At 41.4% G+C, this 18,309-nt stretch overlaps 1 protein-coding gene across 5 annotated transcripts in view; it reads left to right on the top strand.

The window, feature by feature from the left end:
- Positions 1-18,309, top strand: part of TSPAN4 (tetraspanin 4) — a 436,791-nt gene that overhangs the window by 353,665 nt on the left and 64,817 nt on the right. For all 5 annotated transcript variants that reach the window (XM_055814222.1, XM_055814221.1, XM_055814220.1 and 2 more), the window contains one exon: positions 11,294-11,485. In XM_055814222.1, coding sequence (XP_055670197.1) covers positions 11,294-11,485 — 192 coding nt within the window. The remainder of the gene's footprint in view (positions 1-11,293; positions 11,486-18,309) is intronic.

Here is an 18,309-nt window from a genome sequence, read left to right as displayed (position 1 = left end):
AGTGAGTGGTCATTTTACATGTGAGCTGTTACGGCAGTCAAGGGGTTAAATTGCATCCCAGAGAGTAATTGGTTTTCATTGTGAAATGTGGCAGAGGCTGGTGGTGGGGAGGGAAAAATAAAAATAAAAGGAGAAGGTGGGAAATTATGTTGCAGTGATCTGAACCAGTCTTTCATTGTACAGTTTGATTCATGAGGCCTCAGCACCCCCATCTTGGACTTCAGCTGTTTTCTTGTTTGTTTTAAACCCAACACTAACCTCACACTTTTTGTTACTTCCACTAATTGATGCCATAGTGTTGTTCTGATACGGACTAGGATGTGTGTCTAGCTTTACTGGAAGCACGAATATTGAGAAGCCTCTCCAATAGCAATTAGATTTTTTACGCCTGTGATTCATTCAGATAGAAGGGTTACACTGGAGTCATGTCCCACAGCTTTTTTTTTTTTTTTTTTTTTTTTTTCATCACAGGAGCTGAGATACAGTGTAAAAGTCCTCCTACTGCTGCCCCAAACTTCCCTGTCCCTGCTGGGGATGGGCTTGACTCCTGAGCAGGGCTTGAGCTCCTCAAGGAAGAGCGTTAGGCATGCCAGGGATTAGCCCAAGAGTCCTGTGCTTTTTGGGGAGGGACCTGGAGAGCGGTGGGAAATAAAAAAAAAATATATATTTGTATTTCCCCAGGTGTTGCCGGCACCTGGTCAGGGAGAGCAGCCCGCAGGCACAGTATCTGTGATGGGACCGAGGGAAGGGAGTCCTGTGTTGCTGGTGTTCCCACCGACCTCAGCACCAGCCCTCTGCCGTCAGCTGGTGGGCTTAAAAGCAGTATTTGATGGTGACCCTATATATCCTTGTTGACACTGTTACTGCCTGCTGGGTGAGCTTCAGGAAGGTGAACGGGAGGGAAGAATGTGGCATAGTTGCATTGCTACTGGTGGAACTGGAGAAGACCTGTTCTGTCATGTAGACCGTATGTTTGCAAAGACAGCCCATTTCCCTGTCTTTGAAAAGGTCTCAGTCAGGAAAATTAACCATAGTTACAGTGGAATACATCAGCACAATTTGAGACCTGGGGAAGGATGCTCTTAAAATTAGCCTTGAAATATAAAGAGCCAGACCCGTTAGGAAAAGCTACGTGCCCCCCATACCAGGACTGAAACCAGAGACTCTTTTTGTGATCTTACTCAGCTTCCAGAATGAAGTCCAACTTCTGCCAGGGTGCATTGCAGGAGATTCTTTGTTCAGACTATTTAATCAAATATTGGTTTATATAGTCAAGACTCTTTAATTTTTGAAAGGTTTTATGAGGGAGGGTATCAGCTTTAGCTGTCGTCATTTTTTTCCATAGTATCAGCAATTTTCTTCTTTTAGATACACAACTAATTTTGAATTTCAACTATAGTATCTGTATTCACTATGGTTGTTCCTATAGCAACCAGCCTTGTGGAATCTACATACCTCTATGGATGGATTAAACATGCAATATAAAAATGTTTTTAATTTTATTTTTCTGCCAACTGTGTCTGTTAGCACATTTTTAAAGAAGTTTGAGTAATATGACATAGGAAAACCACCTCTCTCATCTTCTCCTTAAGAAACCTGTTTGCTTATCTTTGCTTTTTATATAACCCCTATCATTTTATTATTTCACTACCTCTTACTCTAAACCCATCTAATGCCTCTAGGGGAGAGAAAATCACTAAAGACACCAAATCTGGGTTTTATCCAATGCAAGGGATCTGTGGTCAACCAAGGAACTGAGCTGTGGCCTCTGGAGTCATTATTTGAAGGTCATTATCCTCAGTTTCACTCAGCATCTCACCAAATGGCTTAGGTAAAATTCTCTGTCAATAATCTTCTTTACAGAAATCACAGCCTTTATACTGTATAAAAGACCAAACTTTACCATTTTATTTACTTCTATTGCTTTCAGTACGTAGTGCTATGTATGTGACAACAGGTGGCTAAAATTCAGTCTAGGGCCCCAGATCTGGTCTTTTGCTGGTTTATGCTACAAAGTAATTTAAAAGGTTGTATGTTATTTTAGGGATGGGACAGAACAGGGACTCCAGAGCATACCCAGTTTTCTTCCATTTCTGCTTCTTTTTTAAAAGATTTAACTTCACTTGATGGATTCTGATCCCAGACCTCATGCATGTATTCCTCTTTACAGCCGTATTGATTTCATTACAGTAATCCCAGGTGGATTTAGAAATTACATTTGAACAGCAGATGAAAAAGCTTTAACACTTTCATTTTGGCAGCAGTTAAAGCTAGAACCTGAAAAGAGACATACTCTTTTTGTTGTTGAGTATTCATCCATTTCCCTCTTCTGACTCACGCATCTGCTCTGCATTTCAGTGGGTTGTCATTAATTCAGTACTTTACTCATAATCCTTAATTTGAATTAGAGTTTAGGCAAATTTCCAAATTGGATTCTTGTGACACTGATAATCACCAATTTGTGATATTCTGTGATCATGTTTAATCTTTTATCAGCCACACTGCCTTAATAGGTCATCCTCATCTGTTCTATTTCTGAAAGGTTTTCCATCCTTGGTGATATGACTTTGTTGTATGGGGCAATTAAGTGCACTGCAGAAGTGGCTAATTAAAGTCAGTGGCAGTTAAGGACATGCTTTAAATGCTTTGCTTGGGTAAGGATGTGTTTGAGCACACATTTAAGCGTTTCAGTGAATTTTGAGCCCATGAAAGGAAAGCATCACTTTTAGATTGGGTGTATTAACTCATAAATGTTGTAGTTTGGTTCTTTTGCAACTGTAGTTGATAGATAACTATGATTTAGAGGAACAAGTGTGCAGGGGAATGCTACTCATAAAACAGCAGGGATTAACTGAATGACTTTTTATTCACTTTTCCGTTAGTGGGATGTCAGCATGATATTCTGTCTTTCGACGTCTTCAATTGTCGCCAAATTTACTTTGGTTGTATGAGACTGCAATTTAGTGCTGGAGCTCAACTGGGGAGGAATAATAAATTTCTTAAGCTTTTGAGGCTCAATCCCCACAAGGATAACTGAAAAAGCAGCATTTTACATTTCCATTATTGACAGTATGAAAATGAATGCCCTTCTTGTGAGGTTCCTTTGCCCACATAGAGCTCCAAAGTTCTGTTTGTAGACTTTCTAGGTTTGATAGAAACGCTCTTGGTATTTGTCAGGTGCACGCACTTGATGGAATATCCTAAACCAAAGCCTATTTATAGGAGTGAAGTGTCTAAAAGGAACATGAAGTGTGTTTCTTTGACCCTGTGACAAGACTACAGAGCAGTTAGAGGGCAGCGAGGGTGTGAATGCCACGATGTTGTGCTGGCAGGCAGAAGATGGGTTAGGACTGTAGACCTCAGCTACATGTACGCGTGTAATGGTTGCTTCCCTGTCGCGCAGGGTATCAAGTTCAGGCCCAAGGAAGATGGCGCGTCATGTCTTCTTTGAAATCATGTTGAGCGCTGTACGTTGTGTTGTACCACTGACAAGACAGTGGCTTGTAAAGAGGAGGCAGACAGCATGTTAATCAGCTCCTAAGGAAAAGTCTAGTATGACATCCTGGCCAGATCCTTGGCTGTTCTTGATCAGGGTGCTGCCTGATCAGTCATGCTGGTTGACACCAGCGGGGAACACCAGCCTGCAACTCTTGGAGGCGTTTGGTTGTTGCTTGTGTACATAAAAGCCCATATTGCAAAATGAGATTTTTGTATTTGAAACTAATTTTTAAGGAAAATGAAAAGAATGTGGGATGGCAGGGCTAAACAAGGAGTTTCACAGAGCTCTTAATTTTTAGCTGCTTACGTGCAGAGCTGAAGATACTGCTATTTGAAATGCTTTGTGCTTCACTCAGTTGCACTTTTTTAAAGCATCTCCCTGTAAGTCATAGAGTAAGTGAAAGAGTTAAAAAATGAATTTAAATTACACCAGAACAAAATAGAATTTTGGCTTGAGAGGACATACCGCGGTGAGTAGATGTTGTTGTAAAAGAAAGTATTGAGGCCTGGAATAGAGCAGCATCTATTTGTGATGTGTCATTTCTGTGGGATAATGTCTGTCTGCTGGCTAGAGCTAGCACTTGTTAGGAGCTGAGACCAGACGTGCCTGTCTGAGCAGCAATGCAACTGAGAGCCCATTTGAATTAGATAAGGACAGGTTTTCCTGACTTGTTCCTTTTTACAGAGGGGCTTTGCAGAACAGAGGCCTGGAGGGCTCTTTTTTCTTTTTTTTTTTTTTTTTTTCCTGTACAAACCTCATGATGTGCCCTACTGTTGAAATCCCAAGCCCCAATGGACTTTTGAGGTCTATTCCAAGGCTTGATAAACTGAAATATTTTCTGCCCTTATTTATGGTTCTCTGAAAAGACTTCTACAGGGGACTGCACTGACTCAGCCAGCCTGACAATCGAAGGGCTGAAGAGATGTGGATGGAATATGGGGTGGAAAGGACATGCTTTGTGTTCAGCCAAGCTTTAAAAGGTAACTTAGTCCCTAGAGTGGGAAATCAGGGAGATTTTTACATGGATCTAGAGGATCCATAAACCTAGTTCTCATTGATTTTTTTTTTTATGTGAATTATGAGACAGCTCAAGTACTCTGGAGTGATGACAGCTGAAAATTTGCTGGCAGCTGCCCAGGTTCCATAAACAATACTGGAAAACGGGGGCCATAGCTGCAAGAACAGAAGGCAGCACTATAGAGAAGGAAGTACATGTGTGTGAAGAGCTGAAGTGGAGGTATCCTTATTCTGCGTTAGAAATACAGTTAGATAATTTCATCCTTAATTTAATCCTTTTATTTTTTGTTAATGTACTAGAGCATAACCACTGTGGCTTTTCTAGTTTGGCTATTGATTGCACCAACACAAGAGTCTGTTAGGTGTGGCATAAGTTGTAGAATTCCCTGCAACTATTCTATATCAAACTGCAAAAAATCTAGTGGACTGCCTGCGTAGAGATTAGCAGGTCTTGTTCCATGTTTGCTAAGGCTGATAGAGACTGGATAGGATCCATACATCCGCTGGAAAAGAGATACAGCTTTTATAGGTCAAATGGATCTGAGGGAGAGAAAGAGTTTTTGAGGTTGTTTTTAAATTTGATGAATATGATGAATGAACAGACTTCTAAATTTGAGTTTGAAATAAGCTATGCTTTCATTGATACAAAACCTAGAGTATGATATGTAGGTAAGGTGAAGCAAGAACTTAACTCTTTGATTGTTGTTTGTATCTATAACCCTGTCTCTGAACCTAGGCTGATACCAAGCAAAGCAAGCAAGCAAAACAAAAATCAAATTCAAACTGTAAGTGAACATTAAAACTAGGGAGGGGAAGAGGGTGAAGTAAGGAGAACATACTAATGCCCATGATTTTGGAAAGGTTCATCTAGCTGGGTACCCTATTTTTGGTCATGGGATGCTTAGAGAGTATATGAAAAAGGAGAGATAACAGGACATTTTTATCAGCTGCTCCAATTAACAGTTTAAGGTCTTCCCCTGCAAGGGCTGCCTGCAAAATGTCATTTTTAATAAATGCTAGGATACCTTGCCCTCCTTTGTGTAATCCATTTTTGAACCTGCTTATATTTTGACATTCACAAAACCACGGTGATGAATTCCAGAATTTAATTAAATGTTTTGTGAAGAAGTACTTGCTTTTATTGGGTTTCAATCTGCAGACCAAATAACCCCTAGATTTTTTTTTTCTTAAGAAGAATGAATAATGGTCCTCTCTTCACCTTTCCCATCCCACATTGGTGTTTATGGACTGCTGCTGTTCCACTCTGTTCACTGTCAGGAACGTGGTCTGATCTTTTTTCAAGTATTTTTTCCCTAGTTCTTTTTAAGTTGTTGCTAAAAGGACACATCTCAAATCATGGCCATTTTGCGTGAGGTTTGCACGTGTCCTTCAGTTCTACACTGCTGAGCTCTAGAGCCTCAATACGCTAAGGGTAGAAATGTTCCTCGTTCCCCTTTTACAACTCCATTTAACTTTCTAAAATCAGAGGCAGAAAGGGATTAGTCTTTATACCATCCTTTATTTGTTAAATTTCTGTATGCTATCCCATATTTGTTAAATTCCAGACCTCTGGCTAGCAACAGAAATGCAGCTTATGCTACACTACCAGTATATGTCACACGAGCTGTGCTAGTGTCCACCCACCTGGTGGGACACCATCTACACATTCAGTCATCCTGCACCGGGGTAGTTGGTAGCGGTGGTGTGCTGCAGACGGTTGTCTGTGGGGCTTCAGAAGTCTAATGGCCATGAAGTGCCAGCTTGAAGGTGTTTTGCAGAAGTGGCCACTCCTTCCTCCGAGACAGGCAGCAGCTACACCCACAGGCTGTTTCGCATGTCCATGTTAGAGCGCTGTGGTCTCTGCATTAGTGCGCACACTTCTGCTTTTTCCATGTAGGATTCTGGATTCGTTTGATCCTGGTAATGTATACATGTATTCCATTTCCACCTCCTCTGTGTGCCTTGTGAAAGGAACAGTAATTTAAGTATGCCTTACATTATAGAGAACATTTGCTGGATGGTCTTCACATTGCTACTATTAATACTTTGAGGCTGATTTTTCCATCATATACTTGTACTCCATAGTTAGAGGGGGAAGCTCATTCACACAGGAGTAACTGGATAGCAAGTGGGATTGAGAAAGCCCTTCTGGTTTAAATGTGTGGAGACTGGGGGAGAAAATTCCTTCAATTGAGTTAGTTTAACTGCAAAACAGCTGGGCATACCTTCTACTTGGATTCTGTTATCAGTGTATTCTTTAACACACAAGATTTTTATTTTTTTTAATCTAAAGGAGGAAGTATGATGGGTAGATCCTAATCAGATACAATATAAGAAGCCTCAATTAGATGCATTTTCCGTGTAATAAACCCAATGAAAAAAAAACACTTAAGGACCCGAACACCATTATCGTGAACAATGAGGCAATTTCTCCTGCAGTGTTTTAAGTGTGTAGCTGTAACTTCAGAATAATTTTCTCCAACAACATGCATATATCCAGGGCTGTTTGGGATTACTTTGTTTACTATACTGTAAGATCAATTCTAAATGTATGCACTGAAGTCTGAATAATTTATTTTCTAGCCCATTAGAACAATTTGGAGGATCTAATTCTGTAGGCAGCTTTTCTGTCAAGACGGTGAGTGCATACCTGTCTGTGTATCTCTTGGGGAAGGAGGGACAGACCAAATCTATGCTTTTAGAGTAAGCCACCTGCTTTACTGCTTGATTCCGCTGTATAAATGCCGATGAGCAATTTGACTTGAGCAGAATAAACTGCTCCTCCTACAGCCAATTCCAAAGTCTGGGGCTTGCAAAGAACCCGCTACTCTTATCTTTCTGCTCACAATTTTGCAACTCGGGCACAGACATACTAAACAGCCTATTCAACAATTATGCTGATGTCTGCCCTGAAACAGACACTTAACTCAAATCTCCTAAGACTTAGGGATCTGACACTATCCTTTCTGGTGCCCCACTGTTTTGGCCTTAGAATAAAAGATTTGACCAAGAAAATGCAACACTTATTGGGAAAAAAATTGTTGGAGGAAGCTGAATTTTTTTCCCCAGATTTTTCCATGAGCTGCCTTGCTTGCGAGAGACTGTATTGTCATGAACAATTAAGCAAATAATGTGTTAAACATTTCACAAGAAAATTTACAAAAATGCTGTTGTCAGTAGCCTGGCATCTTTGAGGGGGATTTGGGATTTTTCTTGTTTTTAAAAGTCAACCCTGCACTCATCACATGTAGTCAATACAGACTCTTCTTTGGCTGCCAATAAGATCAGGTTCAAGTCGTAGATTACTTGCTAATCTTTTTGTTTTAATGTTTTATCTTTTAACCATGACAGCTTCACCATTTGCATGGAAGCCCCTAAACTGTCAAGAGTAGCCCTGTTAATGGCTTTGGTTTTGTTTAATTTCACATCTTGGCAAGCCCTGAAAGCTGTCAAGACTTACCATGTATGTCATCACTCTGCTTCTGACTGTTCGACAAAAACGGGGATGGGGGGTTGGAGATGGGGTATGGAGAGTAAAAGTGGAGGAAAGGGAACACCATAAACGACTTAGTAAAATGATCTGTAACTTAACAGCTCCTTAGATACCAAGACAAAGGAATCAAAACAGACAGACAGCATAGAACTAACTCTAACAGTTTTCTTTTCACTCTGATCCAGAATAAACAAACGTGATCCCTCTGATCCCTGAATGTTAGACTGGGAATTATGCTGCTATTCAGTTCAGAATGGGAGGGGGGGTGAGCTTTTTTAGAGTTTGGGAGTAGAAAATACTCGCCTGTCATTGGAAAGGCTCCTGTGATGTCTTGGGGGGGGTCTTGGGACCGTTAACTGGGTGCTGGAGTGTATAAAGGTAATTGGACAGAGACTTCCAGGCGTGTGTCTCTGGCTGGCGGAGCAAGGGCTTCAAAGAGCAGTTTAAAACTAGAGTTAAGGGCAGCCTTTGGCTCCCAGGGCCCGGTGTGGCAGCTTAGCGATGTTATTCAAGGACCAAGAGGGAACATTCTGGTGTGGGAAAAGGAACAGGGCTAAATGAAGGTGGAGTAGCCCTCAGTACTGTGTGCTGACATTTCCTAACCAGTACTTTGTGAAATCCAGTTTGAACCAGATGGTTTAATGCTTAAAGGATCTCTTTGTGCATTTCAGAGTTCGGTTAATCGATCTAAGAAAAAGCTGTGCATTATCTCATAGAAAATAGGAAGCTAATGAGCTGCTAGAGAGCCTGGTGTGTATTAGTGTTATCTCAGAATCAAGGGCAATGTAGTGAGATGCTCCTGCTGACCAACTGACCTGAATATTCAGCCCTGAACTAAATGGGTACAGCCTCAGTCACGGCATTTTGCTTGAACTGTCTCCTGGTTTTGTGATGTTTTGAGCCACTGATGAGCTCCCAGTTTCTGCAGGCAAGAATGACTTTGGAGGGAGATGATGCTGGAATTAAATGTCCCAAGGACAACGATGTCTCAAGCATTAAGTTCTTTATGATGCCTAATGGGTGATGGAGGAACAGGCAAGCCGGTCTCTCTTGCCTTTATTAGACACAGTAGTGTCCTTGGTGAGACCAAATTCCCATAATGCAAACTATAGTTGTGGGTGTCAGTATCACTCAGAGTGGCGTAGCAACATGGGGAGCACAAAAGGTGATGAAATAAGCTGCCTCTTATTGGTGCTGTTGAATTGCTTCGGAACAAAGAGCTGAAGATAATGGCTAAACATATTGCAAGGTGATGCTTCTGCTGCTGCTGCCCGTCTGCCTTCGTTAGGCTTAATTAGACCATTTGTGTCCTCACTGTGCCTGTAGCTCCCAGGCTGATTTGGAGGCAGAACATCCACCAGGCTGTGGAGGCAGAAGCACGGTTCTTCCCATCCCATTCCTCGGCCAGTTCAGTGCTATTCCTGACTATTTCAGTGCTCTGCCCATTTGGTTTTAACTTGGCTGTCTGCCACCTCTCCTTTATGCTGTTCTGTAGTCCAGTAGACCTTCAGAGTTTTATTATCATTTTAGGGAATTTATTCCTTTTTTTTTTTTTCCAATTTTTGTTTTCCTTGTGCCATGTTGATAGCTTTTGTTTATACCCCCTTGGTTATCCTAAATTATTTTCTATGGGTTACCTTCTTTAAATGTTCTTCCCACTCCTCTCCCCTGGTTATTCTTTAGTGATTTTAGACCACGTTAAAGATCACTGTCCATAAGTGGGCATAGAGGGGAGGTATTCCTGGTGTATATGGTCAAGGCATGGACTGTCTCTCTGTGGTGCTTGTAGAGGGCACTTTGCAAAAGGGCAAATGTGGTGATACGGGATGCCTGTATGTGAAAAGGCTGCTGAACAAGGTGATTTGAGTCCCTGTGTCCTGGAGTCTGCCTCCTTTCAGTGGAGACACACAGGCTGATGCCTCAATGAGGCATAGTTTGGAATGAAATAGACTGATTTAGAACTGGGGTGAGGAGTCCTGCCTTTGAGACACAGCCACTTTTATTGTCCCTTATTGAGGGGGAACCTTACCAATTAGTATAAGAAATTGCTTTGGCTTTTGTGTTTCTCTTCTGTGTTTCATTTCTGAGGCTTAGCTCGGCCCCAGGATTATCTCTATCTTTTTCCTCCCCTGGTTCATGAGCTGCCTTATGTTCATCCACTTTATGCAGACATTTAATTGATATGCTTCTATGTCTGGCTTACTACTCTGAACACAATTTCTTTCCTAGCCTTTAATTGATTTGGATAATAAAGTGCAATTATAAAACTCAATAAAAATTCGTTATTTTAAAGGGAGAGCAGGAAATAAAGAAACCTAAGTGATGCTCTGCTGTGTGACTGTATATTAATGCAAAATCCCCTTTGGTTTAATTCTATTTAATTGCTCAGCTTTACTTAGATTGTTACAATTCTGCAGGCTTTCTTGCAATTATAAGCAGCACGCTTAAAACCGTTTGTGTTTTTTAAAAGTTCCTTGTGTATATAATAATTGTAAATTTTATGGTTTTGTGGTGGCTGCTGCCTGCACTGGCATCCTCCCTTCTCCTCGCTCACATGCTGGGGAGCCTGTACTACTGCTCCCCTCTCAAACTTTTCCTAAACCAGCCAAACCCTCTTTTGAGGACTGAATTACCAAACCAGTGGCCATATTAGCAGTAAACATCTCTTTGTGGGGTTTTATTTCTTTTAATGTTATGGGAGGATTCTCCCTCCTTCTCTGGCCCCTTTTACACTCTAAATGCTCTCTTGCTTCCAAGGGAGGCTAGACTTTGGACAGGAATGAACTAAGAAGAGGTGTGAAGTTTCGTACCAGGGGATGCTCTGACAAGACTTGTTCATGGCATGTGCTAGGGATGGGTGATGGTGCATTGGGATGGGCTGGACAGCACTTCAGCCGTTATGGGCAGCTGTCTGAGGTAGCTAAATAGGATATGGATTTTTTTCAATCCCTTTGAGAACTGAATCTTTCAGAATTTCTTCTGTACTCAGTGTCTGCTTTTTCACTAGGGAAGAGGAGAGCTGATATTTGAAGTTGTGTCTTGGATTTAGGAAATTGTGTCTTTTTCTGGAGCGTTACGTCTCACTGATGAGTTCCCCTTCTATATTTTTTTCCCCTTTGTTCTCCTTCCAGAAAGTGCCATAGGGAGAGATCATTTTTTATTAGGTGTGACTGCTGGGTTTACATCAGCAGAGCCATACCACCACTGTCATATTGATATGGTTTAGTAGGTGGGGTTGCTTGGATACAATAACTGAGTTTCCTTGTTTCTCTTTATTTTCCTAGTTGGGAGGCTGTGGAATCCTTGGAGTAGGCATCTGGCTGGCTGTTACCCAAGGGAACTTTGCCACCCTCTCCTCTTCTTTCCCATCCCTGTCAGCTGCCAACCTACTGATCGTCACAGGGACATTTGTCATGATCATTGGCTTCGTGGGCTGCATAGGCGCCATCAAAGAAAACAAGTGCCTCCTGCTGAGTGTGAGTATTAACCTGCTATGCTGTTGCAGTGTTTGCTGTCTTAAGGTGCTGGTACTATTCCAACGCATGTTACTGTCCTGTATTTCAACAGAAGTTGCCCACTTGACATGGATAACAGTCATATTTGAATCAGTATTTGATAGCTCTAAGGAGCTTCTAGATCATTCCTGACCATGCTTTTAACCTGTCCTTGGAGGACAAGACCTCTAAGAAGGGAATGGATAGCAGTGGTGTGGCTTTCCTTCAACTCTGCAGAGAAGAGGGAGGGGTTTGTGAAGACATCTTTTGCAGTGTACCCTTGAATTATTTTTCTACTCAGCTTTGGTAGTTATCTACTCCAAATGTCTACCCTGGCAGGACTGATGATCTGAATTCCTGGGCAGAAAGTTCAGTGTAGGCAGGAAACATTGTGAAGAGGTTGATTTTGGTTTAAATTGAAAATGAAGTCCTTCAGATTTGGCAGTGCTAGTTCTGCCAATCATTAACTCTCAAAAGGCTGAGATGTCAGGAAGCAAAGGTGCCAGCACAAGGAGACTGCTGTGAAATCAAAGATTAATAAGGTGCCAGATGCCCATGTTTTAACAGGGGCTTGAGCCACATCCCTGGTGTATTTTATCAATATTTAGCTTGATGTCACTCCAAGCTGGACTTGTGAGTAGTGAGTGCCTGCTGTAGTTGGTGTTACTGTGCATTTTAGGTCCTGTTTAGCTGAAGACCAGAAAGTGAGGTGATTTTGCTGCTCAAGTCCAGGACTTCATCATGAGGTTCAGCAAACCTCAGAGTAAAGTGAAGCTGGGGTTTAATTTGGTGAGCTGGTGGCTCCTTTGTAAAAGACTGCTCCTCACTGCGCTTCACATATTCATTTTGCTTCCCTGGGAACTACAGAATGAGTCAACAAGGCACACAGCCCCCAAGAAAAACTCACCCTGTAAAAATCTTCAAGTGACTGTGAGATTACAAGCCTCAATAGAGGACTCTTTCCAGACCCTAGGCTTAATCAGTTGTTCCTGCTGATTTTTAACCAGTAAAAGTCAGGACTAGTCAGTCTAAGCTAGTAAGGGCTATTTATGTGCTAGGTAGGTGGTTTGAAACTAAAATGAGCAACATAAATTGCAATTAAGGCAATTTGGTGAGTGGAAATTTATACTGGGAAGGCTGAAGTCGGAATCTGAGGCTGGAAGTCCTTGACAGTTTTAACAGTCTTATAAATACCCACTTTGTGGAGGAAGTGTCTGGCCAGCCAGATGTAATTACTGGATTACAGCTTCCATGCCAATGCAGCAGGAGTCAACAGGGTGCCAAGTCTAATGGAATAGCTTATATGTGCAAAATTAATCACCTCTTTTGTGCTTTTTTGACTGAAGTCCTAGCTCAGGTGTAACCGGCAATAAGTGGTGTCATCTTATGTGTCAGGATCAGGTCAGGATGTGGCAGTCAGTCCTCAGTACTGGAAGAGGTTCAGCCTTTTATCTCGCATGGCCCTTGTTTCTCCTTTTGACAAGGGCAAAGTCACCCTTGATCAGCTGTCGCTGCTGCAGCTAGTGAATGTTCTCAGCCAGCCATAGGTGGACATCCTTTTAGAGAGATGCAGATGTTTCTGGGTAGTGCTTCCACTACCACACGCTGCATGGTGCTTGGGATCTAATGCCTTCAGTGCACCTTGTAAGGACTAATCTAATGCCCTTCGGGGCATGATGTAAGGACTCTACTTGATGGATCAAATTAAGTAATGCAAAGGAATCCAAATTCATTTATGAACTCTTTGCATGGAAGAATTGGGAAACTTGATCTGATTTGGTACCAGCATTTCACTCTGCCTGTCCTTAGCTTTGTCTACCATAGCTGTTCAGCATGGCCTCTAATTTTACTCAATTTTCTTCAAAATTGAATTATGTTAGAGCTAATTACAGCTACTTCAATTCTGAATAAGCCCAGCTATAGAGGGTAGAAATACAGTTTCATTAGTCTGTGTTGAATTCACTTTTTCTTTAGTCTAGAGTAACTTTCCAAAATGTGCATTGGTACATACTTACCTTCATTGAATACCAGTGAGATTTTTGAGTTCTTGTTGGCTCTTCTGTTGAGTCTATCCGTTTGGAAGGGAAACAGATGGTGGTAGGAGCTTCTCTTTCTGGAAGCAAAGCCTTAATATGTAGGTTTGTTCTTAGTCTTCCCAGATTGCTGGTTCTGTTTGACTAGTGTTTGAAATAGTGCTTTTAAGTTCAGGGCCGGGGCATTTGGTTTTGGCCAGCTCCCATTTTTTTAGGTAATGTAGGTAGCAAAATAAATGCTTGCATGAAAGCACTTGCTGGGTATCAAACCTGGCTGTTCTTTGGGGGCATGGTTGCTGGTTGCTAAATCTCTTCACCTTTTTCCTGTTTCACAGATGTTCCCAACACTGTGATCTGCCAAAACGGAAAGAATATCTTCCCAAAATATCTGGGTTTTGTTAAACATCCCTGAGAATGCCCCTTCTTCTTAGGAGTACTGTTTTGGTGCAGCTGGGCTATGATAGGATTTGCTGTCTAAGTTGTAAAGGGAAAGCTCCAAGTACTGGCAACCTTGTGTGTGTGTGACACGCTGTGTTTAACAGTCACTGCAGGATCAAGTCCTCACAATTTTCTGTATCTCCTAGGCCACCACTTAACATCTGGCTTTGTTCTTGGTAGCAGCTAAGATTGCTTTTTGAACTGAATTCCTGTAATTTATGTCTCCAGAAGGTATTACCACAAATGTGACAGCAACTCATGGAGTAAGTTGTCTTGCTCATGTGTGATGTCACTACTATATCTTCTTGTGCAGCATTTGGTTTAGCTAACTTGTGCTTCCATTTGGAAACAGGAGCTTTGATAGTACACAGACAGAGAAATGAAGTCTGGCTGCACAGGTGCTTGCTATGGGCTGATGGAGGCTATTTTATTGTATGGGTAGTATATTCTGTTGCACTATTCACTGGATAATGTATTTGATTCTCTTAATTTGCCCTCACCTCCTGATACTAGGCCAGCCCTAGCACTAGACAAAGACACATGTGCTAAACAAACTTGGGGAACTGGAATGGAGAGGAGTTAGACAAGGTCTGCAGGCAGTTGAAACAGGTTTGTGGTGGGCTTAAAAGCAATGAAAAACTATTAACTAAGTACTAAAATGAAAGCAAGAAGTAAAAGCCAAGATGTTGTGTCTCTTGCATGTTTTAGTAGTCTGATTAAGTGGGGCTTGGAATGGACAAAAAGAAAAGGAATAAACCAAGCTGGAGGAATTCCCAGGGATCCTGTCATGGTAGGATGGCAGATACTCAAGTTATAACTTATATATATAAGATCAAACATTGCTCCATTGAGCAGAACATCACTGTGTATCTCTGAGCGAGCTACAAGTTTCACTGACCTCCCCCTTTCCTCTGCCTGATACAGTGTGAAAGTAAGTCTGGGATGTTAAGTATGACCATGGGCAATAATAAAGGTGATGTGAATGTCATCTGGTTCTCCAGATACTCTGCCTATACTGTATACCTGTTGTCTCCTGCTCTGAAATCATGCCCTTAAGAACTCGAAGACACGTATGGCAGCAGAAGCATACAGACCACATGGATATGTCTGGTTTTAACCAGGAACAATTTGGACCTCCACTTGCTGTTATCTCCTGTAGTACACCCCAGGTGTCGTCTTTAGGCCTGCGAGGACTGGAAAGACAAATTTCCCATGCAACAGGAGCACCTCTTGACCTGCTTCCTAAAAGAAGAGGAAAGGGTGTGGCAGTTACAAGCTGGGGAAGAATGTAGTTGGGAGGATGTGCTGCTGTGATTGGTGTGGGTGGTTTGAAGGAAAACATTGGAGATATTGCAGGAGGCATGAAGCACCCCTGGCATCCTAAAATGGACTGGGAGGGAGCAGATCAAGAAGAACTACTAGCTCAGCCCACCTGCATTGGAGGAGCAGAATTTTACGTGTGTTAGGCAGAGCAGGATGTTTGTGTATGGTCTTGCCTTCCGAACAGTGCTACTGTTTGATGATGTGGTGAGGAATGAGATTTCCTTAGGAGCCTGCTGGAGTGGATGAGAAATTAGCAGTATGCAAGAGATATATCAGTGTATTTGTATTTCATACACTTGCTTGCACAGCAGATGAGACTCTGATCTTGTATCTTTGTGTTCTCCACGTATGACATTTGTATTGGGTTGTCAGAGCAAACCTGTAAGCTCTTTGGTGTTAGGCTGCTGTGATGATGTTGGGTGTAAATGATAATAATTGCTTACCTCTGGTGTTTGCCAACAGCTTTTTAAAGAAAGGAAGGCAGACAAAGTATTTTAAGTAACAGAGGACGGATGGAGCAGAAGTAATATTTAATCTGTAAATGAAACTTTTGCATAGATGTGTGCAATAGTCAGGGATGATCCGCGTTAACTCTCTGAATAGTGTTTATATAGTCTCGAGCTTCACAGTTTTATTGGCTTGAAAGGACTTACCTGGTGTCCACTAAGGAGCTGGCAGATACTCTTTACTCAGTGGCAATGTATAGTCAGGACAATGCCTCATTAATCTTATAACAGGCCCATTCCTATTCCTCTGCATTCAGAGGATTAGAATAATACGAAAACCTAAAATAGTGTGAAAAAAATATCAAGGAAACATCAACTATCTTATGTGTTCTGCAAAAATACGCAGATGGGGCAAGTCGTGCAGCTGTCATTCTAAGATCTCAGTGAACAAAGAATGGATATTTGCAACAATTCTTATTTGCTCCAGCTACAGTGTGAAAGAAGATAAACTCTTCCATCATTAGATTTCCCTAGGGAAATCAGAGCAACTAGCATTTCTTGAAAATATAACAACCTGGTGTATATAGTCTTGCATTTGAATGTAGATGGAAATTGATGAGTGAAGCAGGGGAACAATACTTCATTGCTTCAGTAAGATTCCTTTGACATTTCTGCTTGCTCAAGACTGTGTAAATAGAGATCCCTCTGCTACAGGCTCAGCTGTAATTAGAAAATGGCAGCCCTGTTCTGGTGGGCTGGGTCACTGTCCTGAACAGGTGACAGAGGTAACAAGCTAAGAGTCTTGACTTGAGAACGTTAGTTTATGGAATTTTATTTTTTTTTTTTTTTAAAAAAAAGGTGTTTGATCCCGTGTTGCCGGATCATCTAGCTGTACTGCAAATCTCTATAGGCTATCTTGAAACAAAAGTAGGAATCTCGTTTTGCTCCCGTCCCCTTTGCAAATATGTTCTAATCTCTATCAGAGCTTTTAGTTGTATCCAACATCTTTGTGAATTTTAGCAAAACATTTAGCTTGAGTGCTGTTAACCCCCTTGCAGTGGATGTGCTTGTCAGCTGAGGTGGGTTCTTGCAGAAGATGAGGCACCAGCTTGCTTTACCACCTAGCAGAAGCAGTTATGATGACTTGGTCATAGAACTGACTGGTCAGGTGCTGTATGTACCTGTGCATGTGCCATTGCTCTCTGATTAAGAAATTTGTGCCTGATAAAGTACATTTTTCTCTTTCATGTTCAAATGTTGACCTAGCTGATCCTTAATTGCCTGTGTAAACATTGTCTTTTAGGTTAACTGCTCTGTTTGAGGAGCTAAATTGCATGAATTCTCTTCCTTTCATACATGTGTAGTAGATCTATATTTGTATGCTTGCACTTAAAAAAGGTTGTTATTCCATGGATAGTCCAGGTGAAAAATCTCAGCTTTACATGTTAAATCATGGCAGATGATGTTATTTATTATCTGTATTACAGTATCTCCTGCAGGCAGCCCATGAGATCAGAATGCTCATTCTGTATAAAACTCCTGGTAAGAGGAGGTCCCTGACCAGTAAAGCTTACCAGTTAAATAGATAAGACAAATAGGAAGTATTATTATCCTCATTAGACAGATGGGGAGCCGCAACAAAGCGAAACTAAGTGCCTTGAGTAGGTTGCACTGGGAGATAGTGAGAGAGCTATGAAGCAAACCCAAATTCTCAGCTCAGTGCCTTTTTCATCTTCCTCTGGTCACAGCAGAACATGTCTAGTTGTCCTGTGTGGTACAGTGCCCTTTAAGAAGTATTTAGTCCATGTTTCCATAATAGTAATGACAATTTTGATTTCTTTCATCATATGTATTATGTCCAAATGATAAATAAATATCCCAAAGCAAAGTTAGTTCTCAATTTCAATTTTGTTGTAAGTGCCTAATTGGCACAATTAGCTCGTTTCCATGAGCTCCACTGCAGGACATCCCAGCTGAGCCAATCAGCCTAATTGCAATGTTCAATTCGGTTGAATCAATTCAGTTAAATGGGAAACAGGCCATTTAGAGAAGCTGTCAGAAAGGGCATGTGAACATGGTCTAATGTAAATTTTTTGCAAAAGGAACTTCTGGTCCAGGAAATCATAGTCACTGGAAAAAATAAGTGACCCTTTGTGAAGGAAAAATTTTTTGTGTCTATTTGGTTATTACAGCACACATGTATAGATACCTTGTTTCTATACACTTGCAACTGAAATAATAACCCATGTCCTAGAAGGAAACAAGATCCTTAGGCAGTTCGTTATTTCACCATTTGATTTTGTGACACTTTTTTTCTCCAGTCATTTGGCACAAAACCCACGTTCTTCTGCTTCTGGATGGGTTGTGCAACTTGGTCAACAGTCCAATCAGAAGAGGTAGAAGATGAGTCTTGCTTGTGTAGACCTTAAGTTGACAAAGGAGATTGTTCAGTACATATTGCCCATTCAGGAATTACTAGAAAGGGGAAAGGGCTTGAAGCAGACAAAATGTTGATCCTTCTCTGATTACCCAACGCCGTCTGGCTTCTTATAAAGCACCAAGGTTA

This window comes from Falco peregrinus, chromosome 9, assembly GCF_023634155.1.
Source record: "Falco peregrinus isolate bFalPer1 chromosome 9, bFalPer1.pri, whole genome shotgun sequence".
NCBI classification, from domain to species: domain Eukaryota; kingdom Metazoa; phylum Chordata; class Aves; order Falconiformes; family Falconidae; genus Falco; species Falco peregrinus.
This window is presented reverse-complemented; position numbering and strand designations above follow the sequence as displayed.